This window comes from Alligator mississippiensis, chromosome 10 (assembly GCF_030867095.1).
Source record: "Alligator mississippiensis isolate rAllMis1 chromosome 10, rAllMis1, whole genome shotgun sequence".
Classification (NCBI taxonomy): Eukaryota; Metazoa; Chordata; order Crocodylia; family Alligatoridae; genus Alligator; species Alligator mississippiensis.
Window position 1 is genome coordinate 5507042 of NC_081833.1, and position 24628 is coordinate 5531669.

The window sequence follows — 24628 nt, forward strand, 5'->3', positions numbered from 1 at the left end:
CTCAGACGGCAAATCCCTATCTTTGCTCTATGCCTCCATCATATCAGGAAACGTGTCTCCCTGACAATGCATTTGATTTTTAAACTTCTGAGTGCTGCTCTCCTGAAAGTGGGAAAAAAATGTTGCCCAGCTTGGGAAAGAGAGATGGGGAAGTGCTGGTTCGCCTTACATGCCTGCGAGACTCGATATTTCAGAGACACAGATGCAGCGGAGCTCCAATTCCCCTGGGAGGCAGATGCTATTTTGAGCACGTGGGAGAGACTGGGGAGACAAAAGCCAGCAGACTCAGAACAGCTCCCAGCTCACTTTTGCTCAAATTAGCCGTGGCCTGCAGATACCCAGAACAACCGTGGTGCCAACCTCCCTGCCCCGTGGGGCTGCAATGCAGCACTGGAACAGACCCCTCTTTCCAGCACTGTCGTGCTGGCGTCTGCCCGAGTTGTGGGAGTTGCATTCGCCTCCGTCTTAAATGAGAATGGACCCAAACTCTCCTCAAAATCCTGGTTGTTGCTTGTAGTCTCTTGGCATCCTTCAGTGCTGTTCACAGACATTGGGGTTCAGTGGTGTTCTCCAGCTCAAGGGCTAGCACTGGGGTTGTATTGCTCTGGGTAATCCATAACCCCTGCCTTGAGCATGGGTGCATGAGGCATGACAACACCCTGCTTGTAGGACAGGAGATGCAGACACCGCATAGTTGCACATGGGGCACTCATAGCTCCGCGCCTACATTAAATCAGGTCAGTTCAGCCCCTGAACAGCAGGGAGCACAGAGACAAGACTGCACAAAGCAATGCAGTGTGGGATAGCAGCAGGAAGACTCCCAGAGCTGGAGTCATTCTTGCAAAATCCAGGCATGTCTACACCAACTTTTTTTTCCCCAGACTAACTCATCCTAAAACAGACACTATGCACGTACAAAGCAGATGATCTGATACACAAGCCATTGCTGCGTCATCACAACAATCGATACTGGGTGAACTCAGGGCCTTGCACCCCAAAAAACCAAAATTGAATGTAAAAAAGCCTCCCTGTCCTGATAAGTCCTTAGAGCTCAATTCAGCTCTCGTGTGAAGCCTTCAAGGGATGCTGGATCTGACTGTCACAGAAAACGTGAAAAATAAACCCAGTTCACATTTCCCTAGTGCCTGTCATTCAAGGTCCCCCCTTCCCCATACTTTGGAAAGAGAAGTATAACCCAAGGCAGCAGCGATCTATCCAGAGTCACTTGAGTCACAGCCAAGGGCAAAACATGAAATCTAGAAACCCGGAGCTGCTCTGCCCCTCTTCAACCGCTGTCGAGTTAGCCACGAAGAACAGCCAACTAAAAATATCCATTCTGCAAGCAAGTTATTTGCAAACAAATCCCCTTGTTATTCATCTCCCAAGATCTGACCTCCGGGTTCTGTATTTACCTTGGGAGAGGTGCTATTAAGCCAGAACTAAATTGGTTGGTTTCAATTTGCTCCGACCCGCAGGAACAGTTCTTTCTATTTTTAACAACCCCCCCACTGCAACACATGCTGCAAGCTTTGCTTCGAATGATCCCAAAAATGGTCTAGTTTTGCTGCCAGGCCAGAAGCTTCCCCCCACACAAACCTGGCAGGATGCTGGAAGGAGGTCAAAAGCCTCCTCTGAATCACAAACCTTTCTGCGAAGCTGCTTACATCTTTGAAGTTAAGGGCCTGAGGCGAGGCTCGTGTGAACCATTTAGGTAGCTTTGGTTATCAGTGGATGCTGGAGAAGCCTTGACATCTAGTCTTGGCTAGGGAAAAAAGAGCTTTTCAAAATACGGTCTAGGCTGAAAACATCTAAGTCGGTGCCTGAGCAGAATATCAGATCCCATCAGGAACCCTTTCACAGCTCGGGTTATCAAAAAGTTGCTGGCCTGAGTAGGTAAGGGGGCGATCTGCATGCAGAGCGCGCTGAACGACCTTGAGCGGTAGTCGGTTAAAGAGTGCAGAGATTGCCTATTTGACAAGGCTATTAAAAATCCTTAACAGAGGGCAGAGCAGCTCTTCGGAGAGGGAGAAGTCAAGCCTGGCAGTTGTTAGAAGCCGTCCAGCCTTGTTAGAAGATTTCCAGACCTGGGTCTTATCTTACAAGGAGAAAACCTTTGTACATGCGGCCCGCAACAAAGCTCAGCCCACAGAGCAGAAACGGTGGCGCCCGGCCCCTTGCACCACACAAGTTACTGAAGGCGAAGGGACAGGAACGGGACACGGCAGGGGACACCTACCCCACTGGACCACACGTAGTAAGTATAGGCCATGGCTTCCTTCTTGTTCAGCTTGTAGACCTGCTGCAGCTTCTCCCAGTAGACATGGGCTTCCACCTCCTCGTTCGCAAAGCTACGAACAGTCTTCATGGCCGAAATGGTTTCTTCTGCCGTGTTGTTGGCCTTTGCCAGAGCACTCTGAACTTCCTTGGAGAGCTTCTGCAGAGGGCAAAGAGGGGAGGGGAAGCAGAAGAGCGGAGTTATTTTCCTCCTCCAAACAACACGCTGCCCACCTGAGAAGCAGGGGTTTGGAGACCAGGGTCAGTTCACCGTCCCTCTGTCCCCAGGCTGGCAGGCCACTGTGGACCATAGCCCTGCAGAGGCCTGTGAGGACAGGAGTACCACCCCAGGGTCTGGACAGGCTCCATCAGTGGCTTTGGGCCAAGCGTCACCATTATTGTTACTTGTAGAGTGCCAAGAGGCTGAAACGGAAACCAGAGACCTGTCGTACACACAGACACACAGAAGAATGGACACTTCCAGCTCTGAGGGGCTGGCGAGTCTGAACAAACAAGTGTCGTCCCGGTAGGAGAACGGTTGCTTTATCCTCCCTGTTTTGCAGGCAAAGATCCCAGACTCAGGGCTGGATTAACCCTTTAGTGGGCCCTAGGCAAACAAACTCATGGGCCCCCAGCTGAAGCTGAAATTTTTATATTACTTTTTGCACGCAATAATTATATGTAGAATAAGCACAACTGGGCCCCTTCTCCACTTAGAGCCCTTGGCATGTGCCTAGTTTGCCTATGCATTAATCCGGCCCTGCCCAGACTAAACGATATGCCCAAGGCTGCAAAGGAAATCGGTGGCAGAGTTCAGAACTGACCCCAGATCCCCAGAACGTGTTGGGATCTCTAAGTGCATGGGGACAGTCAGCAAGGCCCCACGACAGCAGCCAGGAAGAGGTTCCCCAGGTGCATGCCCCAAAGCGGCTCATGTACACACACGAGGCAGTGAATGATGTACAGCCACTACCCAGGCTGCGCATTCGCTCTCCTAGCAAGACCGAGCTCAGGAGGCAAGGGCCACGGTGGCTGTGATGACTCTGCTCTTGCAGCATGCCAATGTGCACATGCCATGTTGGAGGCTTTCCCTAGAGAGGCCCGAGTTGCCTCATGGCTAGAAGCACGGAGCCAGAGGAGCACGAAGGACGCAACCTGCCTTTCGCAGAAGAGGAAGCGTGCGCTGACCGAGTCGAGCGCTCCACCCCATGGAGGACGCGGCGCTTAGCTTCTGGAGGAGGGGCGAGCCATACGGGGCTGGGCAGCTCCTGAGCGCGCACCCTGACCGGTATTACAGGTTCTGACAGTGTGGGCAGCACAGCAGTTGAATCAGCACAGGCAATAGGAAGGGCTCGCTTACATCATCCCTGGGGCCCTGGGGAGGATGCCTCCCCGCGGCACGTTTTCTATTGTCTCACCCAGCCTTGCTAAAGTCCTAGGCTACAGGGAGTCCACCAGATCTACCCTCTGACAGGAGTCACGGTGGGACTCAGAAGGGAGAGGAACAGAGGAAACTCAGGGCATGCAGCACTGGACATGGTGCACACCCAGCTCTTCCTTTTAGGCGACACACACCTTTTATATCCCCACTGCTGGAGACTGCACAGCTCCATTAGCCTGGCTAAGAGAGAGAGGGAAGCCTGAAGACAGAGGGACTTCGACTGCCCAGCAACCTCCTGCTTGCTCAGCTTGATGAGATGAGACCCACCGCGCACATCCCCAGCACCTCCCCCACTACAGGCAGGAAACAGCCAAAGTGTGGACAAGAGTCTGGGGTGAACAGGTGTGGCCAGGACAAGCAGCAGGATCTGGCTGGGAGAAGTGACTCCTTCGAGGAAGCGATAGGCAAGGCCCAGGCAGATTCAGACTGATGTAAGAGGGGCTAATGTTCACCGCAGAGTCAATAGTGATGGCTAGCCACAGCGCAGTCCTCTCCCTATCAGCAGCACCAGACAGTCACGTTATACTCCCCACCGTGCTGCAACCTCGCTTGCCTTCTTGCTGAACGCCATGGAAGCAGATGAATTTCTTTGAGCCATGGCTGGCTCTGGGCACAGGTCCCCACAAGGTCAAGTCTGGCCTCATCCCACCTCTCTTTGCTCACTGCTCATCTTCAAATCAGGCCAGAAAAGATGTCATAAGTCACTTGGCTATCGGTCGCCTCGTGGAGGGCTAAGAGGGAGTGGGCATAAGCAAGAGAGATGAGCCCTCTGCCTACCTTGTAGTATTTGCCATAGAGGTCAGACACCAGCATGATGATGGGGAAGCCCATGAACGTGACCAGGGAGAGCTGCCAAGACAGGCTGAACATGAAGGCAATCACTCCCGTCGCCTTCACCACGTTACGCAGGAAGATGTTGATGTTCTGGGACACCAGGTCACTCACAATAGTGGTGTCCGACGTCAGCCGGGAGATGATGTCCCCTGCAAGAGACAGGGTGGGGATGGAGAGACAGCACTAAGCCATCGCCGTCCCCAGACTACCTCCCACCCTCCCATTAGGTGAGCCACATGTGATTTCTTGATGCATGAGCCCACCCGACAGTTCATCAGGGAGATGCAAAGCCATGTGCACAGACCTGGATGGACAGATCTGTGGGGAGGACCTCTGATCTAGACTCCTGGGGTTCAAATCCAACCTCCATTAGCAGAGGCTGGAGGCTCTTACTCCCAGCTGACAGCTCCAGGGATGGTGTAAACCTAGGCTGGCAGGTCTTACCCAAAGCCTGAACAAAGCATCCTCAACACAAAACCTACAACCATCCCGGGCACCTTTGCTGGTAATTTTGGTACAGGCTAAGAATCAACTGGGCTAGGGAGGCTGAGCCAGCCTCACATCCCTAGAGGCACCCTGGTTGTTAGGGGTGCACGGGACTGTGCGGTTATCGGATACCGCCCTGACGTTGAGGGCACCTACAGCCCCAGGGCCGTTGCCTGGTGCTAAATTCATGCAGATGTTTTTAATAAAAAACTAGAGTTTACATTGTTATGGGTCCACATCCTTGGCGCCCAAGAGCCAGAACACGTGAGCGTGCAATCAGTTCAGTGCATCTGTTTAAGCCCTGGCTGCTCAGCTGTTTTTATGTGCAGTGCACTGAACTGACCTGGGCTCCTTCCTGTGTCATCCTAGAGCCCAAGCGGGCAAAGCCCAATGAAAAAAGTACATGACAGACAACTCCTGCAGTGGTCCCCCGGGGTGAAACACCTTGGGTTTTGGAGGCTTCTGCATCCTGTCGTGGTTCCAAAGGAACCCCGTGAACTTTGGCTGTCCCCTGTGCAGACATGACTACAGAGGGACAGAGAGCCAAAGTCGTGGGTGTCTTGGTCACGCTGCATGTTATGGCCAGAAACCTCAGCCCGCTGGCCAGGCCAGTTGAGACAGGATCTACTCACCTACTACAAGCAAACTCTTTGTCTACAGCTACCCCGTCACACCCTGCAATAAGGGTATTAGGATCCCCACCCACCTTAAATACGGCAACAGCCTCGAGGCTAAAAATACTGTGGAGGTGGAATTAAGTGAGGGAAGAGTTATTCTGAGTGTTGTCAGTGCTCCTCTACAGAAAAGGCCCTTTGGAAAATGGAAAAAATGCAGAGACGGGTAGGGTTTGCTTTTCAGAGGTGCAATCCACGGAGGCAGCAGAGCTAAAACGTGATGGATTTGAAGGTAGCAGTGCCCCTGAGCGGGGACTGGAGACACCTGATCAGCAGGAGCTGGAGAGAGGTGGAAAAATCAGGGGAGATGAGCTGTGGTGGGACAGCAAGGAGGCCCTGTCCTTCCAGTGTAATCCAGTTCAGGTCAACAGTGACTGCAAGTGTGAACCCATGGAGGGCTGTATGGAAACCACTGAGGTGCACAGACAGGGTAGCGGAAGGGACACTTGGGTGACACACTGGCTAGGAGCACGGCTTTCTATCTTCCCTACGGCTAGTCCAGAGAGCAACAGCTCTCTACTGCTACCAGCCAACGGGGCAGCTCCTCTGGCTCCAAAGCTGTCTCTGCTGTTGTCTATCCCTACTGAGGACCGGGATAGACTGTGAGGTGGACTGTTACACCCACAAGGCATAGGTTGCACCCTTGTACAGATGCACAGAGGACTTGATTGTGCTACCAGTACTCCTATTTTCGACACATGGCAAGATGCAATTTAGCCATGCATCCTTAGCCCAAGGCCCTGACAAGCATATTAGCGGGTACTCGGAAGTCACTGCTTTAGCGTTTCAGGTCAATGGCTTCTTAAGCTCGGATCCTCAAAGCTTGAGATACCGAACTGGAGTAGCGTGGTCTGAGAAATGCCCCTGGGAGAAACCCACCTGTGCGGTTCTCATCAAAGAAACTCATTTCCTGCGAGACCAGTGACTTGAAGAGGCAGTTGCGGAGTCGAATGTTCAGCCTGGCGAATACGAGCGTGAAAACGCCACCCCGGATACCTGCGGCAAATGAGCTAATTGCAGATAAGAGACGTTATAGAACAATGGACACGAAACACAGCTCAGCAAATCAAGCAAGCCTCCGCATACCAATTCGATGCGAGGGAACGGGGGCCACTGATAGCACCTGGTGCTGCCAAGGTCCATCACCCTGGGACCTCCACATGCTGCTCAAACATGGATTAACTGGGTCTGACAAACACTCTGGATATCATTATGCCCATTTTACAGGGGAGAATGATGAAGCAGGAAGCAGGAACGTGATCTCCCCAGCAGAAACATGCCAAAATACCCCAGTTGCCACCTCTCGGGCTGTGCTTTAATGACTAGACAAGGCCTCTTCGACATGTTATCATCCAAGCATCCCATATGGTAGGTGGCACCCACTTCCGTTAGGAGGTGGGACATGAGAAATGTTTGTAACCAAACTCAGAATTGGGCTAATATCACCTGGTTTCAGTACAAACTAACTTTAAACAACAGAATAGAAACAAAACATGCCTTAGTCAAGCCCAGGTTTCTTTTAGAGAGTTTCAAACCACAAAGACTTCACGTCATTCCTACTCAAAAGCAGAATAATCCTGTCTCATCTCAGGTGTGTTGGTGCTGGTGGGGGGCAACCTGCCGTAACTGGCCTTGGCAGACCAGCTGTCACGATAGCCAGTCCCCCCTGCCCGCTGGATCTGCCAGTTTTGTGCAGCTGTCACCAGCTGGGGGGCAGGCATGGGCCGATACCTCGACTCTGAGCTTTCCCTGACCTCAGAAGAGGCATCAGAGAGACAAAATGCAAACAAGCTGCTTAAAATTTCCTGTCCCCACTGGAGTTTGTAAATACTGTGGCTGTCTACGAGTCCCCGGTCATCCCTCCGCTAACCATAACCGCCACTCAGAATGACACAGCCGGGGCAGGGAATTACACCTTTGTGCTCGAGAATGGCCATTAGCAATACAGAGCAACGCCACGAGGCCAAACGCTTCATAAAACACTCACCCAGTCTTGACAACACTGGAGAAGAAGGTTTAGACCTCAACACAAGAAATGTCACGCAAGCAAAGCACAAATAATCTGCCGCAGTTACCTTCCTATGGCAAGCAGAGACATAATCATCACCGCGGTGGAAAACTGGTCCATGCTCTTCTGGATGACTATGCCATCAATGGCCAAACCTGTGTAATATGGAAGGAAGGTTTCTCCTGTTTGGAGAGGCAGAAGACAAGGAGAATTAGAGCAACATGCAAGGTTTTAGATGCACAATGGTTCGGGGGGAGGAAGATATAGCAGCAGAGGTTCATTCATTTCCAAAAAGAATAAGATCTTTGAAGGCCCATAGACATCCGAGCCGCTAACACCTGAGACTCCTGCAGGATCTAACAAGCTTTTCACCACCGATCAGTGCTCCCTCTAAGCCGTGCAGCGTTCAAGGCCGCGCAAGTGCGCCTGGCACCGCGGCATGAGCGCGCTTGCGTGGCCGAGCTCGCCGCACAGCTTCGAGGGAACGCTGCCACTGATGCTGCTTGTTTGCACCACTCGGCCCAGGGGGGCCAAGGAAATGGCAGCGTTGTCACGGACCTGATGAGAAGCGGGTTCGGGCTCTGGTTTCCTGAAAGATTCAAAGTCTCTTGAACTTTCCTGCTGAACAGAACAACACAGGGAGGTTTTATAAAGGCCGATGCGTCACTTCTTGTCTACAGGCGAGGCTGAGCCTGGCGTAGGCCCTTCCTCTGTGGAGGTCAGGACACAAGCACGGCAGCGCTGAGCAAGACCGAGAACATCGGCCCCCAGACTAAACGAGATGGCCCCACTCCCACCCCCGAAGCAAGCAAAGAGCAGGGAAGACACAAACACCATCACCAGTGAGGAGCGAGGTGGGATTGAACCCTCTTTCTCCTTGTGCCAGACTAACGAGCCGCTTGCTCACCCAGAGAAGGACATCTGATTTTCACAACGGTTTTAAAACAGCGCTCACTCACCCAAAGCGGCGACGAGGAGGAAAAAGGCAGCAATGACCAGGAAGACGGCATCCGGTTTGGTGTAGGACAGCAGCTTGTGGATAGTGGCGCCCGACGCCTCGCCCCTCCTTTGCTGAGGAGGGACAGAGCTGGGGTCACATATCTCCTCCGCTTCTGTCCTGGACTCCGAACCGACCCCCAGAGCCTCCCCGGAGGAGGTGACACGGGCCAGCAGCTGCCACTGGCAGAACGTGCCCGCCAGCGACACGTACGTCCATGCAAACAAACTCCAAAACCACGGGTCCTTAATGGTCCTCCTGACCTCCGAGTAGAGCAGCAGCTTGACCATGGCATAGATGCCCATGAGCAGGCAGACGAGGATGATGAAGGTCTGGGAGGCCTTCAGGCGCCGGGGGCCGTAGGTGGCGTTCTTGGCTACCCCGATGGCGGCTCCAAGCAGCGCGCAGGTCCTGTACAGACAGCCCCCCCACACATCCAACATGGAGTTGAAGACATTGAAGCTCTTCAGGTCCCGGAGGACGTCCTTGCCGCTGGGGCTGTGCAGGTACAGCAGCGTGGTCACCGCCACGTCCACGCCGCTGAACGCGAGGGTGCTGGCGACGGCCTTCCACGCTCTCATCTTCCCCTTCGCCTTGGGGGAGGCAGAGCGGAGCGGAGCGGGGGGCAGAGAAACGTGGGGAGGGTCCCCTAGCTCGAGGGCACGGCGGCCATCTCAGTCTTCCCTAGAGAGGGAAAAGGAAGAGGATGGGAGTGTGGGGGACCTCGGCAGGGTGGTCCGCCGATGCCGTGGGGTACGGAGAAGCGTCTACCCGCGGTTCTGTTAGAAGCCAACTGCCTTCTCCCCCCTCCCCAACAACCCCATCAGGGACGTGCCTGGGAGCAACTACGTCTGACCGCCAGAGCTTTATTCGACTGACCCCAAGGCTGGGCACGTATCCTTCCCAGAGCCTCATCTGGCTGGTTAGCCACGTTCTTGGAAAGCCACGGCTACCGCCGTGTGAAAATCCCAAGCAGCCGGCAGCAGGTGGAGGTGTGCCATCCCACCCGCCTGCCGGCTCCCCCCTCCGGGACAGCGGGAGAGGGCAGGGTCTTTGAGAAGAGCTCTTCAAAGCGACTTGGGAAGGGTTTTCCACCTCTTTGCCTCTGTCTCGGGAAGGGCGGCTAGATATCCAAGGGGTGAATGGATCTCAAATCCCGAGCACAGGCCACCAGTTACCTGGACCTGATTATGAGTCAGGACAGCAGGAAGAAGAGCAAAATCAATGGAGAGAGAAGAGGCTGAGCAGCCGAGGACGACCCAGGGGAGTATCTAACCAACGGCAGACACGTCCTGGCAGTTCGACTACCAAACACCGCTGAGACCTAACGCTTTTCCCTCCTCTTGTTCCACGTGCTCATTATCTAGCTCGTTAAAACAGCCAGGGGATGCTGACATCCAGGCAGACCTCTGCTTTCCCCAAATCAAATGAACTCATGAAGCTAAAGCTCAAAGAGTCTTCTAAGAAAGAAAACCTCCCGCGTGACCTGAGAGGTCTCCTCCGGAGCAGCCAGTGATGCTGAAAGCTGCACAGCTCCCCATCACGTGCCCGGGTGGGCCTGGCTGGGGTTTTTTATTTCCATGCCAAACCTTGCAAATAGTTCATAGATTTGCAAGGGGGAAAATTAGCAGCGGTTTCCTCCCTTCACGGTCTTTGCCTGCCGCTGTGGGGATGGCTTTCTACTGCAACCCATCCTCTCCCAGCCCTCGGCACCGGCCCCAGGAGGATGAGTTATTCTACCGAGAGCTCCAGCGTTGTGCAGCGACAGCCGCTGGAGGTCGGTGTTGGGCTGGAAACAAGTTAGTCCAGGAGGTTTCAAGGAAGGCTGAAGACAGGCAAGGGCCTGGCTATGTGCCTCTACTCCCGCACGAGCACCTTGGCTTCTCAGCCCAGGTGCCCACGCTCTCAAACAGCCCCCGAGCCAGGACGAAAAAGGAGTCAAGCAACAAGCCTGAGCACAACCAGTTGCTTCTTGCCGCCTTCTTTTTTTAACAGCGTTGTTCATGCAAAAGGAAGAGAAGGGGATTATCGATGCCATGGGGCAGTATGCTAGATACTATCTAGGATGAAGGTGCCTGCCCATAAAACCTGAGACAGATACTCCAGCTCACACCACCAAGAGGGACTCAAATGGAGCAAAATTGCAGCTCAGCCCGTGCTGACGCCATAAAACACCCTCAACTGGGTAAACTGAGCCCCGAGAGCTGAGTCCATCACACCCATTTATCCCAAAGCCACTTGAGTATTAATAACGTTGGTGTGTTCAGCCAACAAAGGGCCAGAAAAGGTCATAGATGCTGATGGTGCCAATTTTATAACCTCAAAGATGAAGAAATTAAAGGTAATAGAAGGCTTGAGGACACCTGCGCTCTTCACTTCAACACACAGGAGAGCGCAAGGGAGGGTGGGTGGAGAACTGAGACGCCGATGGGAAACCTCTTCCCTGCTGCCATAGGGAGAAGGAAGTTTAATTCCTGGACACAGCTTCATTTTTCGGACCTGGCAGCCAAAGATTGCTGCCGGGGCCAAGAGCGCTGCAACCTCATCTCAGAGCATCCACACTCGGGACTGCACGGCCCGTCTGTCTCTGGCATCTGGAGAGCAAAGAGGAGGCTGAAATATAAAAGGGAGGTTTTGGCGAGGGGGTTGAAGGGCCTTTTGGATGCAGACAGAGCCTGTGGTTCTCTCCGAGTCCTAGACTAGACACAGCCTGCGCTGTCACCACTCCCTACGTCTTGGCCTGCCCAAGCTGCTGTGCAAAGGATTGCCAGTCAGACCATTCATTGGCACGTCGCCTTGCAACTAAACCCTGCAGCAGCCTGGCACGCAGCAGTAGCATTACTGTCACGTTTTTTACCTCCTGCACAGAATTCAGCGGCTAGTTTGGCTTCAAGGGCTGGACATGCAGTCGCTGTCACGGGGAGCAGCTCTGGGAGCCGTCAAGCGAAGAATCACCGACAGAAACCTCTGCACGGGGTCCTTCAACATGAAGACTTGCTTGCACTTAAACACCTGCGCACTTGGCACCAGTGTGCGAGGCTTGCTAGTTTATGGCGAGGACAGACAGCCTCGCTCAGACAAGTCTGCAACCTCCTCTGTCCTCTCAGCTGAAGGAGAAAGGTGCCCGGCACAGGTGGACAAAAATACCGATGCATGAAAAGCAACAAACTTCTGCTTTTACTTTGGCCTAAAAGCCCCAATACGGCCCAACACGTTGTGCAAAAGCTGCTAGTAAAAAAATATATATACTCCTTGCAAACAAAGCTGGTATTTCTGCAACACAACTCAACCCCTTTGGAGCAAGGGGGAGGTTATGGAAGAGCCCCAGCCCCACACACAGCCAACCCGTCCTCCCGGCCCTTTTCACACACCGAGCAGCTGCCCGGCGTCTGAAATGCAAGATTTCAAATAACCGAATGTAGAAGCAGCGTTTCAGTCTCTGCTGTCCAGGAGAGGCTCGCTCCAGGGTCCTTCCAACACTGTGCATATACCCAAGACGATGCTCAAAATAGGTCACTCTTCTGAGAAACCCAACTGGAAGGGGGGGGAAGAGACTTCCCTGCCACGACACCGAGAAACCCAAAGTTCAAACCCCAAAAAGGAGAGAGACGGACGGGAAGCAGGGACTGGGGAGGGATTTTAGGTGCCGAAGTGCTTTTATCCAAGCAAGCTGTGCTAGACCGAGCATACCAGTCGCTGCAGGTAACGGGCACCGCTGGGCAGTGGCAGCACCTTCAGCGAGACGATCCTTAAAGCCTCACGGCCAGTTAGTGCCAGTGAAGTCGAGCTCATGCTGTTTGGAAAAACCAAGCCCAAAAACTCCTTAGGAACATTAGAAAACCTGGTGTCGATGAGGCAGCCGCTGGGACGGAGGGACCGTGCCCTCAGGGACCCAAGCATTTGCCCCTTGTAACGGGAAAACTCCCGCCGGGGTTGTGTCCCCATAGAGCCTGCTCCCTGGTATCCCCTCGAGAGAAAGCAGGACAAGCACAAAGCCTGGTCATGGAAATGCAGCCTTCCTGGGGCCAAGGAGACTGGGGCAAACCTCCCTGCCAGTCAGAGGCAGGCTAGGATCCGCGCCATCCCCACAGCACAGGCATGAACTTCGCATCCAAGGCTTCAGCCACCGTCAAGGTTTACCGTGGCCATCTATTATTTATGAGCCAATTCTCCAAGGGCCGGTCTGCACGGGGAAACTGGCCTGCACGGCCAGAGCTGCATCATTACTCTGCTCTTCCTATGCCAGGGTGTGCAGCCCCAGGCAGGACACACTGCTGTCCTTTGCACCTTCGAAAAGCTCTCCCTCATGCATTCAATCTGCCCTGGACTCGGGCAGGGATGTGCTCACCCCCGGGCAGAAACAAGCCCAGTGCTTCCCTGTTTCCCCCGCTGCAAGATCGTCGTCTGCAAGGAGGAGTGCGTTCAGCTGAATACCCCCAGCACAAGCCACTTCCCCGGCCTCGTGCTCTTTTCCTCCATCCATCCCAGGACCCCACAGCTCTTCCACTGTCAGCCCCGCTGCACTCTCCAGCCTCGCGGCCTTTGCCACGCACCCGACTCTTCTGAGTGCAACACACCCCAGAAAAACCTGCCCGCTATTAGGGAAGGGGCCTTGCAATGGTTACGCCACCTCGCTGACATGTAGGAACTGCTCGGAAAGGAGGAGTCTTCATTTCTTTATGGGGAATCTCACCGTTCCCAGGACAGAGGCAGGGGAAGGCCAATTGCAACATCCACCGCACATGTGGAAATCAGCCTGGTACCTCCAAATGGCTCCAGGGATGCCAGGAGACAGAGCCAAGGGCATGGAGGCAGGTAAAGCAAGCAAGCAAAGGCCTGGCTGGAAGAAGGACACAGGATGAAGCAACCACCGGTAGTGGCAGCAGCAGAGCGGCTGTTTCGTGGCAGACCCGCTGGAGGAAGGAATGGCAGACATTCAAGCCGCCGCAGCCAAAGGGCTCCGATCAGAACGGGGAAATGCCCGTGGCCTTGCTTCCCATCAGACCGGGACTGGACTGGCGGCACGATCTCCCGCATCGACTATTCGGTGCAGAAAGCTGCAACTGCGGGTGGAACGAACAACAGCGAAGGACGGCTCTTTGGCCATTAGAGCTGCGATAGCTTTCCGCAATGTATATGTATAGAAATGGAAACCACCTGTACCCTTCAATATCTTCATCGGTGACTTGGATGGAGGCGTGAAGTGTACTTTGTCCAAGTTTGCGGGCAATACTACATTGTGGGGTGAAGTGCACACTCCGGAGGGTAGGGAACGATTGCAGGCAGACCTGGACAGGTTGGAAAAGTGGGCAGGACATGATAGGATGCTGGACAACAAGGACAAGTGCAGTGTGCTGCACCGAGGGTGCAAAAATATCCAGCACGTCTACTGGTTGGGAATGACCCTCTCAGCAGCATGACAGTGGAAAGGGATCTCGGAGTCATGGTGGACGCCAAGATGAACACGAGTCGTCAGTGTGACGAAATCATCAGCAAAGCTAACTGCACTTTATCGTGCATCAGCAGATGCGTGACGAATAGATCCAAGGAGGTGATATTTCCCCTCTGTGCGGCATTGCTCAGACCGCAGTTGGAGTATGGCATCCAGTTTTGGGTGCCGCACTTCAAGAAGGATGTTGATAGACTCAAGAGGGTCCAGATGATGTTTAAGGGCTTACAGGACAAGCCCTATGAGGAGAGACTGAGGGACCTGGACCTCTTCAGCCTCCGCAAGAGAAGGCTGAGAGGTGATCTCGTAGCCGCCTCCAAATTCATTAGGGGATGCAGCGAGGGATCGGAGATGCTCCATTCAGCAGGATGCCTCTTGGGGTGACAAGGAACGATGGTCACAAACTGACCGAGAGCAGATTTAGGCTAGATACCAGGCAAAACTTCACGGTAAGGGTGGTCAAAATTTGGAACGGGTTTCAAGGGAGGTGGTGCTCTCCCCTGCCTTGGGGGTCTTTAAGAGAAGGCTGGACAGGCGTCTGGCTGGGGTCGTCTAACCCCAGCGCTCTTTCCTGCCGAGGCAGGGGGTTGGACTCGATGATCTGTTGAGGTCCCTTCCAACCCTAGCATCTATGAATCTGTGGATGTCCAGTTCTTCCTACATATTCCTGGCACTGACCTGTCTATTGCCCGGCTTTTGGGGGTTCATGTCACCATGTCCCTGAGACAATTAAAAAAAAAAAAAGCATCAAGTGAATTTTAGCGCGTGTAGGGTGGTGGATTCACAGCCCTGTCACCGAGCAGCCGTGCAAGACTCCCAATCCTGCCCGACCCGTGCCCAGGGATGAGAACACAACATGCAAAGACCTGTGATCTTCAGCCTCTCTGCAGCTGCCGGTTGAGGTGCCAACGCATGCAAAGCATCCCGGGACTATTGGAGGACTTGGCCCACAACCCTACACACCCACCGTCGGATGGTGGGGACTTTTGGTCCCAGCCCTGTGCCTGGGTTGAATCAAACTATGCAGCTCAAGCTCCCCACAGCTCATCAGTAGCCCAGACTCCTTCCTGGGCAGCTTTGTTCTACAATGCATCAACTGCTGCCAGTCAGTCCCGAGGACAAACCAAGACATCATCCACCAGCAGAGAGGAAAGCAGCTGTGCCGGCTGCTCCCGGCAGCAGACCTCACAATCGACAGGAGGCCATTTGATCTTGCCCAGGCACAACAGAACAACCGGATAAAATCAACAGCTCGATCCTGTGCCTTGGAGGGTCCCCCCTGGATCAGCCTGTGCCCCCCTCTGCATCAGGGGCTCTGGGCTGGCGGCTTCTGCACAGGACGGACTGGCCGAGCCCTGCCCCTTCTGTATCGGAGGCAGACCCTGGCGCACGCCTGCCTCGAGCGTACCAGGCTGCAGCCCCCCACGCAGAGAGGGGTTGGCTGCAGCGTTGTCCTCTGCCTCCATGCGACACGGCACCTGGAGCCCCCTCCCCTGCCGCAGCCCTGCCTGCCATATGGTTCAGGGCCTGCCTCCAGCAGATGCTCTGAGCCCATGCACATGCACTTGGCTCTAGGATCCTGTGCCCACTTGTGATGCCGGGCGGGGTGCTCTGCTTGCAGCCGCTGCTGGCACTGCCAGGCCAGATCTGCATGTGCCGGTGCCCCCAGCTCCTCTTGCCGGCTCCCTTTCCATCCATCCTGCCCTGACCCCAATGCAGGCAGGGGCTCGGGGTGGGATCATCCCCCCAGCCCCATGCAGGGGCTGCTCCAGGCAGGGGGCAGGGTGCTTACCTGCAGCCCAGCACCAGCAGGACCTCCCCAGCCAGCAGAATCCCTGGGACAAGGTCGGAAGTGGGCGGAGCCTTCCCAGGGTGACATCATTGGCCACGCCCCCAGCTGCAGCCAGGCCTGGGGGGTACCCCAGGCTGGAGGGTCCAGATGCACTTTAGCCCTGGTTAGCTTGGGGGGCAGAGCAAGGGGCTGCCTGCAGCATCCGGGGCTTCCCCACGCAGGTGAAGATGCTCCATGCCCAGGGTGGGCTTGCCAGGGGAGGGGGCTTAGCTGCCCCAAGGACACCGGCTTCCCTGGTCCCCACCAGCCGGGCTGCCCACTGCCCACCTCAGCCTGGCATGTGGGTGGCTTGTGGGAGAAGGGCACCCAAACCCCTGCACAGGGAAAGTGGCCAACCCCTGGCTCTGCTGCCCCTGCCAGAGGCACCGGGGCCTCGCCTGGGGACGAGGGAGGCCGCCAGGTGCTCGGGTGCCAGTCTCCATCCCAGCTCACCAGGGGCAATCCCAGAGCGGGGTGCGGGAGCAGCAAGGGGGCCGCACCCCCTGGCTCCCAGCCTCTTCTGCCCCACCAGCACAGAGAGACCAAGCCGTGGGGGCCGCTGGGGAGCTTTTAATGTCCTAAAGCAGGTGAAAATCCCCTTCGAGGGCTCTCACAGTGCCATCCAGTCCAAAAGCGGGGTGCAGCCACACCACTGCACCCACCCCAGCTGCTCCCTGTCACACACCCCCACTGCAAGTTGGCCGTGCCCCCCAGGGCAAGATCAGGGCATGGGGAGACCCTCCTCTCCCACCCATGTCTCAGCTCTGGAGGGATTTCCAGGCAGCGTTCCCCAGAGAACAGCGCTGCCTTTCCTCCCCCCACACCAAACCCCGATTTGAGGCATCGCAGAGCCCGAGCAAGGCAGCCCTGTTGGCACCTGCCACGAATGAAGAGCAGTCGGCCAAGAAAAAGTCCAAACACTTTATTCTTTACAGCGCTTCACCCGACGCCGGGAAACGGAAGTATAAAACGGGAGTCCGTGCGGAACGGCAGGGAACTGGTTCAAAGGGATTTGAAGTGACCCTCCGCCCCAAGGAGCTGCGAGGTTCTGGTTTCACGAGGCCCACGAACGAATGCAGCAAGATTTCTTTCCAAAGTCTGAACCACCGGTGTGTGTCTCGGGACTGAGCGGCACAGGAGCTGCTGGCCATGTCTGTGCCTTTGCATGTGGACGTGGACACGGTTCCCCTCTGTACAGCACGACTCAGTTGGTGCAGTGTTTGATATTCCCAGCGCAGAGCCCCAGGCCTGCATGCTCTGCTACCTAACCCAGCACCCACGACCCATGACTGTTACTTGTGACACCCTCTGTGCGACTCGCAACTGCAGGACATTTTACTTTCCACTCGCCCTCTTTTCTCAGGGTGCCTGGGGGAGCAAGGCCTGGTGCTGCCCTAAGCAGGCTACCAGCTCCGTACGGTGACCCCTGGGCCAGGGAAGAGGAGAGGGGGTACTGGCATGGCTCCTGCCAATGTGGAGATGGACTGAACGGGAGCCTGAACATTCTCCCCCTTTCAAGGAAGAGCGACGTATCACTAAGTGACCCGGTTTCCCTCTGCCTGGATCGTCAGAGAAAAACCCATCTTGTTTTCTGAACCTTCCTTTTCCAAACTCACGTTAAAGAGCATGTCTACTCCACACGATTTCCCCATCCAAAGTTACTTGCTCAGACCTGCTGAGACCCCTCTCCACTTAGGCAACTCTGTCTAAGGATAGTTTGGAGGTCAAAGCAAGGGGCCGGTGCTTGAGAGACATGGGTTCAGCTTCCCGCCCTGCTGCCTATCCCATGCATCCGATTTTCTCCTCGTTTATCCCCCGGTCGCTCCATGGACTTTACCGGAGTGACTTCCAATGTAAGCGTGACACTGCAGTCTCTTGCTGCCTCTGCTCCCAGGCTGCGAAGTGGGGATAGACGCCTCTCCACTGCTCAGGAACACCGCATGGAAAAATCCAGTGCTGCTAGAAGGACATTCAGAAACTGTGGCAGTGGCACTGACCTAGACCAAAGAGAAACACCTGGACTGACCTTGTAACACCCCTCAAGCATCCCAGGCTGGCACACGAGTCTTCCATGCAGCAGAGGCACAAGCCTGCTCGTAAGAAAACAATTCATGCTAAGGTTACCAGTACGTGCGTGGGATGCCTTCACACCAGCCCCACAGGGCTTAGCTGGTTTTCTTGGCCCCAGACATGCTCTGCTCGGGTGGCAGGACCGTCTCAATTTTGAACGACATGAACTCGTCTTTTTTCAGCTTCTTCAGTGGCGTGCTGGCGCTGCTCCCAAACAGGTTATCTTCCACTTTGAAGCTGAGAGAGGACAGGGCCCTCGCTTTCCTTTTCACGCTCTTCCGCTCCCGCTTGTAAGCTGCAGCCATGTTGGCGATCACCTTCAAAGCAGATGGGGCAAGTAATTGGACTGGCCAGACTAGGTGCTTGAAAGCCCTGCCTTCTCTGTCTCCCACCCCCACCTACAGAGCCTGGGCTGTGAAGATGCACAGTGCTGCCCCGGGAGCAGTCTCTCGCCTACGTTAAATTAGAATCAGGCGCAAGTTGTGTGTTGGGTAAAAAGGAGTCTCAGTTGGGAAGACTCGTGTGGGAGGAGCAGGGGCTGCTTTTCCATCTCCTGGCCTCTCAGCTCGCACTTACCAATGTGACCTATGCACATGCCCCAGGCTTGCACTGCACTGGGTCCCAACATGCCATGTTATAGAAAGGAAGTCACAGTGTGTTTCAGCCATCTCTCCCAGGCCACATGACAGCTGTGAGAAGGAGACCCCTTCTCTCCCCGCTAGCTGCTGGATGACCGTAGGAATGCAGATGGATCTAGAGAAGACCCTCTCCCCATATCACCCTCCTGCAGTCCGACACTTCCACAGGAGTCTCCGTTTTGGGAACCCATCAATGTGCCAGGCTGCAGCACCTCCGCCACTCTAGCTGTACTGAGTGGTATCGATGCTGGCCCGCAGAGGAGCCTTGCCCTGTCTTTTCTCCCCCTCCCCTCAGCACGTGTTGAAATGCTCCTGCCCCACAGACCCAGCTTCAAGGCACAATGAGACTTACAATCTCTTTCACTGCATTTTGCTGCTCCTGAACAGCTGCTGTGAATGAAGGGAGGCCATCGGGTTTGATTGGACCGGCCCCCTGGTCTTTGGAGTCCTTGACAAAGTCAACCTGAAAGGCAGGGAGCAGAACCAACACAAGGGGTTGTAATCTGCACTGAGACAAAGAAATAACCCCTCACCCATGTGCTACCCCTTGGGCGTTACCTCAGAGGACAGGCAGACGTATCTGTTGAACATCAGGAAGAAGGGCGGGTACTTAGTGACGGTGTTGACGGCCGTGCGGAAGTCAAAGAGGACCGGGTCAAGGTGCTCGTCCCAGTCGCTTGGCTTCTCATTCACCACGTTACGGAAGGAGGTGCGGAGCTGCTCGCTGGTGCGGTCGTCCAGGCTGGCACAGTCTGCAGGCTCCGCGGGCGTGAGGAGCTGGGAGATGTTCCAGCGCTCACACAGGTGCCTGCTCACCTGCAGAGGACAGGGGGCCACATCATCGCAACAAGGGAGGTTAACATGGCAACAAGAATCCCACCGCAGCCCTCTGGCATTGGAGACTGCCTTGGGGGAACCAGATACACCCACCAGCCAGTGCTGCAAAAATAAAGCTACCCCAGGGCAGAAGAGAGGTATGGAGGGGCAGACCGAAGCCCCTCATCTTTTCAGTACTACTGAAATGGCTGAAAACATTCGGTACGCAGGACAGCAGTGGCTGCAGCCCAGAGCAGGCCTGCAGCGAGGGAGTCTGAAGCAGAACAGTCATCAGAAGGATGTCACTGATGCCACCATATTTCAGCAGCGTGGCTGTAGGCTGGGGGCTCAGAAATGCCTGTTTTAGTGGAAAACACGGAGGGAGTGGGGGAATCGTCCCAGCAGACTGGAAGCAGCACAAGACAGAGAGTTTACTGGTGTCTACAGAAGATCCACATAAACGGCTTGGCTCTACATGGCCCCTGCAACGTACAGACCATAAAGGCTGCCAGCACCCAGCTCACCTCATCACAGAAGTCCCAGCTCTGACTGCAGTAGATATTCTTGGCTGCTCCAAATCTGAATGAAAGAAGAGGGAGGAAGTTAAAAACAGACCTTGACCTTATTTCATCAAGCTCCAAGCAACACAAGAACGATCAACGGCTTAGACGAGAAAGCAGATGGGGAAAGACCCCGATTTAGACAAGTCAAAGCTCCACGACAGGCCTCTCAGCCCACGTCAGCAGGTGTTAAAAGTATTTTCTGTGAAGAGAAGGGCAGACACAACCTCCCTTTCCTTGGAGGGCCGAGAGAAGTTGGCCTGCCTGCCCTAAAAAACTGTCTGGATGCCGACAGGCCTGGCTGAGGGGGAAATGAGACCCGGACTGAGGGAAACAAACCTCTTTGGGAAAAGCAGGTCCTGGGCTTCACGCTCTTCAAGTGCCAAATTCACGTTCCACTAAAGTCAGTGACAAACTCCCCAAAAGGCTTTCGCAGCAGCAAGGTTAGGCTCTAAAAATATTTGCCTAGAGTATAGGACAGGTGAGGGGAGGGTCTCCTGTCTCATGGCTGGGGCACGGGCAATGCAAGCAACTGCTCTGCACCTCAATTTACTCGTCTGCAAAAGAAAGCCATTCTCTTTCTCTTGCTGCCTCAGAAGTATCTGGCAAGGAGCAATTCCTTCCCGCATGAAAGGTCATTATCTGCCCCTGGAGGCTGTCAGAGGGCAACATCTTTCCATCAGAGAGGACGCAGGTGTGCAATACAAGTGCAAGCTGAAAGAGCCCACCTGTAAAAAACGGTGGCCAGTGCCTTTGCTACAGACAAGGCATCCTTCTTCTGCAGAGGGACAGCTTCGACCCATTTGCTGAAATGGTCTGTCACGGTGAGGACGTGTGTGTTGTTCCGGCTCGTCTCTGGAAAAGGCCCTACATGAACAGACATCAACACCCATCAGTCCCCAGCCAGAACACTGCATGCAGGAGGAAGCTACAAAATGCCCAGTGCCATGAAACAACTGCTGCAAAGAGGGTTATGTGGGGGAAGCCAACACCCGCTTTGCAGCAGCGCTCAGCTGGGAAACCTCAGTGATCTCTGTCGGTGTAACACCCTTGTCCTGCTTCCAGTCCAGGGCAGTGCTGGGCCCTCACGCTCAGGTGGAAGCTGCTGGGGAACTCTCTCGATGACGTGAATCAGGGGGCAATCCAGCAAGCAGCTAAGCTCGCCTGTCGCTCCTTCCCAGCGCACTCAGTGCCACCCCCATCACCAAGCTCTCCTCGCTACTGCGGGCTCGTGCAGCTTTCCCTCCCCACGGCCGATCAAACAACAGCCCGTTCGTCACCCGGGACCCATCAGAGATGCTTACCGTGAATGTCCAGTCCCAGCACTTCCCAGGGTGACTCCACCTTGACCAGCCTGACTTTGCGCGCCATGTTCTTGTTGTGCTCCGCGTTCTGGCAGGTCTCGCACATTTTGATCTGAGAACAAAAGACCCGGAGACTCTCAAGAGCGGCTGTGGTGCTGTCACACACAGGCCCGGCCTATTCCAAGACCAGGAGGAGGGCTGTGGTGTTGGGATTAGGTACCCTGAGTGAGTCCTCCGCCAGCCCCACCCCCAGTCAGAGACCAGTTTTCCAAGGCTAGACTGGTATCTGTCTGGGACCAGGACACTGATTTCCTGGACATAGAGAATGCGCTGGATGGAAGCTGCATCTCAGGAAAGTGGTGCCGCCTGGACAATCTTTAGGTTTTGTGGAGAAAGGGGAGTGTTGGCAACACTGAACCAGTCCTGAAGAGTCCTCCCCTGGAATATGCTGACCTCAGGGGAACTGGGCACGACACGCCAGGAAGTCCCTTCCAGTCCCACAAGATGTGCTCAACACGCCTGCCTGGCTTTGGAGCCACACACACTACAGGCACTTTGCCCCTTTTAACCTCCAACTCAGGGGAACTTCTTCAGTGCTCCCTGAAGGATACAGGCACAGTTCCCCCCATCAGCAGCAGCTTGCATCCTTACCCAGTCAACAACATCCTTCACGATGCCCAGCCAGTAGTACCGGCTCTGGATCCTATGCACGGTCTTCTTCTGCCCCAGGTGGCTCCCGATTTCTGTGAAGTGGCTCTCCAGGAAGACCTGCCGTCTCTTCTCGGGGTCCACGACCACCTCCCTCTTCTCCTCTTTCTTTGGTCCCACATAGTAGAGGCAGCCCCCTGCGGAGAAGCAGGACAGTGGTGGGGTCACAGCAAGAGGGGAAGCCGAAAAGCACCACCTCGTAGCACCATCTCTGGCTCAAGCCACTGTAGAACATCGCATACGCACACACATGCGCACGCATACCCCCAAAACAACCCGGCGATGGGGTCCGAGCCGAGAAGCCAATTTCCACATTTGAGAAAACAGATAAGGAACAACGCCCTTGCCTGCCAGGTGCTAAAATAGCAGACCTCATGAGATGTGTAGATAAGCTGCTAGGGAGGGCTGGGGAGGAGCTGATGGTCGTGGTCCATGTGGGCACAGGTAGCAGAGAAGTCCTGAAAGTTAAATTTAGGCTGGCAGGACCTCCATGGTAGCATCCTCCGAGATGTTTCCAGTGCCAGGCGCAGGCCAGCTAGACACGGATTGCTGCAAGGTCTCAATGAGTGGCTGAGGTGTCAAAGTAGGGAGGAAGGGTTTAGGTTTGTTAGGAATTGAGGGACCATTTTGGGCGGGGGTGTGTCTGAACAGGAGGGATGGGCTCCACCTGAGCCAAAACGGTACTAAGCTGCTGCCACACAACAGTATGTCAGAACCAGGTCGCTCTCCCCTTCAGCACCCGCCTCTGCCGCCACGCGACACGGGAGACTGGGCGAGCTGGACCGTGGGGCTGGGCCACTCCGTGGCAGCGCTTCTGTCCTGACGCCCACCGCAGTGGCACACCAGCCGCGGGGAGACTTGCACAACACGAAGACAACCTGCCCCTGTCTCACCCACTGGTATGGATTTAAAACTAGAACGGACCCAAACGAAACCCGAGGGCTGCTTCCCGCTCATGGAGTGGAGCAGAGCGATGCAATCGACCCGAGCCCCTGTCCTGGGAGGACTTCCCTTGAAGCTACTGATTATCAGCCAGGGATGCCGCGAGATCCCTCCTGGGGTGCCCAGCCTCTGTGCCAGGAGGCGAGCGACCGCTCCTCCTCCCACCCAGTGCCAGGCACCCAGGGTCCGACACGAGCGGTGCTTGCGGCTGCTCCCCATCCCGTCGGCTCCCACGCCGGCCTCGCGCTCCCGGCACCTGCACGCAGGTGGGCAGCCAGGCTGACACGGAGCCGCTGTTCGCGGGCAGGCAGGAGGGGCCGAGGGCGCCGGCTCTCGGCTCTGCTCCTGCTCCCTCCGGCAGCACCCCCGGCTCCCGTGCACAAGACCCGCCACCGCTGCCTGCAGCCATGGGACGCTGACCACGTCAAAGCCGAGGGCAGCAGCGGCAGGAGAGCCTGGCTGTGACCCGGAGCCAGCAGGAAGAACAGCCAGGGTCGCACCTCTGCCCCCCATTCATTTGCCCACAACCAGACCCCCCCACCACCACCGCCGTGCCCCAGCCTCTCCGTAGCTGCACTCGCGTCTTGCAGCTGCTTTCCCCCGCAGAGGCGCGGGGTGCCCGCCGGGCGCCGGGGTGGGAGCCTCCCCGCCTCACCTTCCACCACGAATTTCTGGGCGTAGCGCCTGAGGTTCTTCCTCTTGATGGAGCAGAAGCTGGGGGGGAAGCAGCCCTCCGAGAGCAGGCGGTAGATGTCCTCGAACTTGGAGCTGGGGCCGCAGGACTCCACCACCTCCTCCTCCGCCACCTGCAAGGCGGAGTCCATGCTCCGGCAACGCGGCCCCCCGCGCGCGAGCCCCAGCCCAGCCGCCGCTGCGCCTTTCACAAGGGCATCAGCATCCCTGCCCGCTTCCCAGCCCAGCCCCGCTAAGGGCATGTGTACAAAGATCTCCGTCGCCAGCGATGCAGGCGGGATCTCTGCCCGGCACCGCGGCCTGCGAGGCTTGATCCGCTCCAAGCCCTTCGCCGGCCTGTTGCGGAGGCAGCGCGCTCCCTCCCTGTCCCCCGTCACCGCAGGCAGCAGAAGGCGATGGGGTATTTCCTCCCGTCACCCGCTGTCGTGCTTCACGGCGGGGCTGCGAGGCTAAAGGGGGGTGGGTTTCCCTTAGCAGAGGGTCCGGCTGTGCAACGACCCCGGAGAGCCAGGCCGAAGCCTCGAGCCCCTGCCAAAGCTTCTGCAGAGCCGCCACCGCGAACCCGCTGGCCTTCCACGGCCAACTCGACGGCGAATCCGTCTGTGGCACGGCGCGGGGCTGGGGGCGCCTGCCCTCGGCCAGGCACGTGTACACCTGCCGGGACTGCCCCGGTGACTCGGCCTGCCCTCCGCCCGGGCGCCGCGCCACGCCGCGCCGCGCCCCACCGCCGGCAGCTCGGCCGCGCCTGGCGGGAACGCGGAAAGAATGGGCCGAGGCTCCCGGCAGCCGCCTGGCGAGGGGCGACGGGGTCACCGCCACCCCCAGCAGGCCCAGAAGCAGCGGCCAGGCCCCAGGGCCGGACAGGGCCCACGACCGTCGTGCGGGGCACCGGGGCGAGCTCGG

The 24628-nt window shown here is 56.1% G+C and overlaps 1 protein-coding gene across 1 annotated transcript in view; it reads right to left on the reverse strand.

Moving 5' to 3' along the window:
• Positions 1-16009, reverse strand: part of ABCB9 (ATP binding cassette subfamily B member 9) — a 29235-nt gene extending 13226 nt beyond the window's left edge. The window contains exons 1-6 of the mRNA XM_006264200.4: positions 15956-16009; positions 8677-9398; positions 7785-7899; positions 6589-6719; positions 4493-4698; positions 2237-2434 (exon numbers count right to left, since the gene is read on the reverse strand). Coding sequence (XP_006264262.2) covers positions 2237-2434; positions 4493-4698; positions 6589-6719; positions 7785-7899; positions 8677-9295 — 1269 coding nt within the window. The 5' untranslated portion in view covers positions 9296-9398; positions 15956-16009. The remainder of the gene's footprint in view (positions 1-2236; positions 2435-4492; positions 4699-6588; positions 6720-7784; positions 7900-8676; positions 9399-15955) is intronic.
• Positions 16010-24628: the final 8619 nt, after the last annotated feature.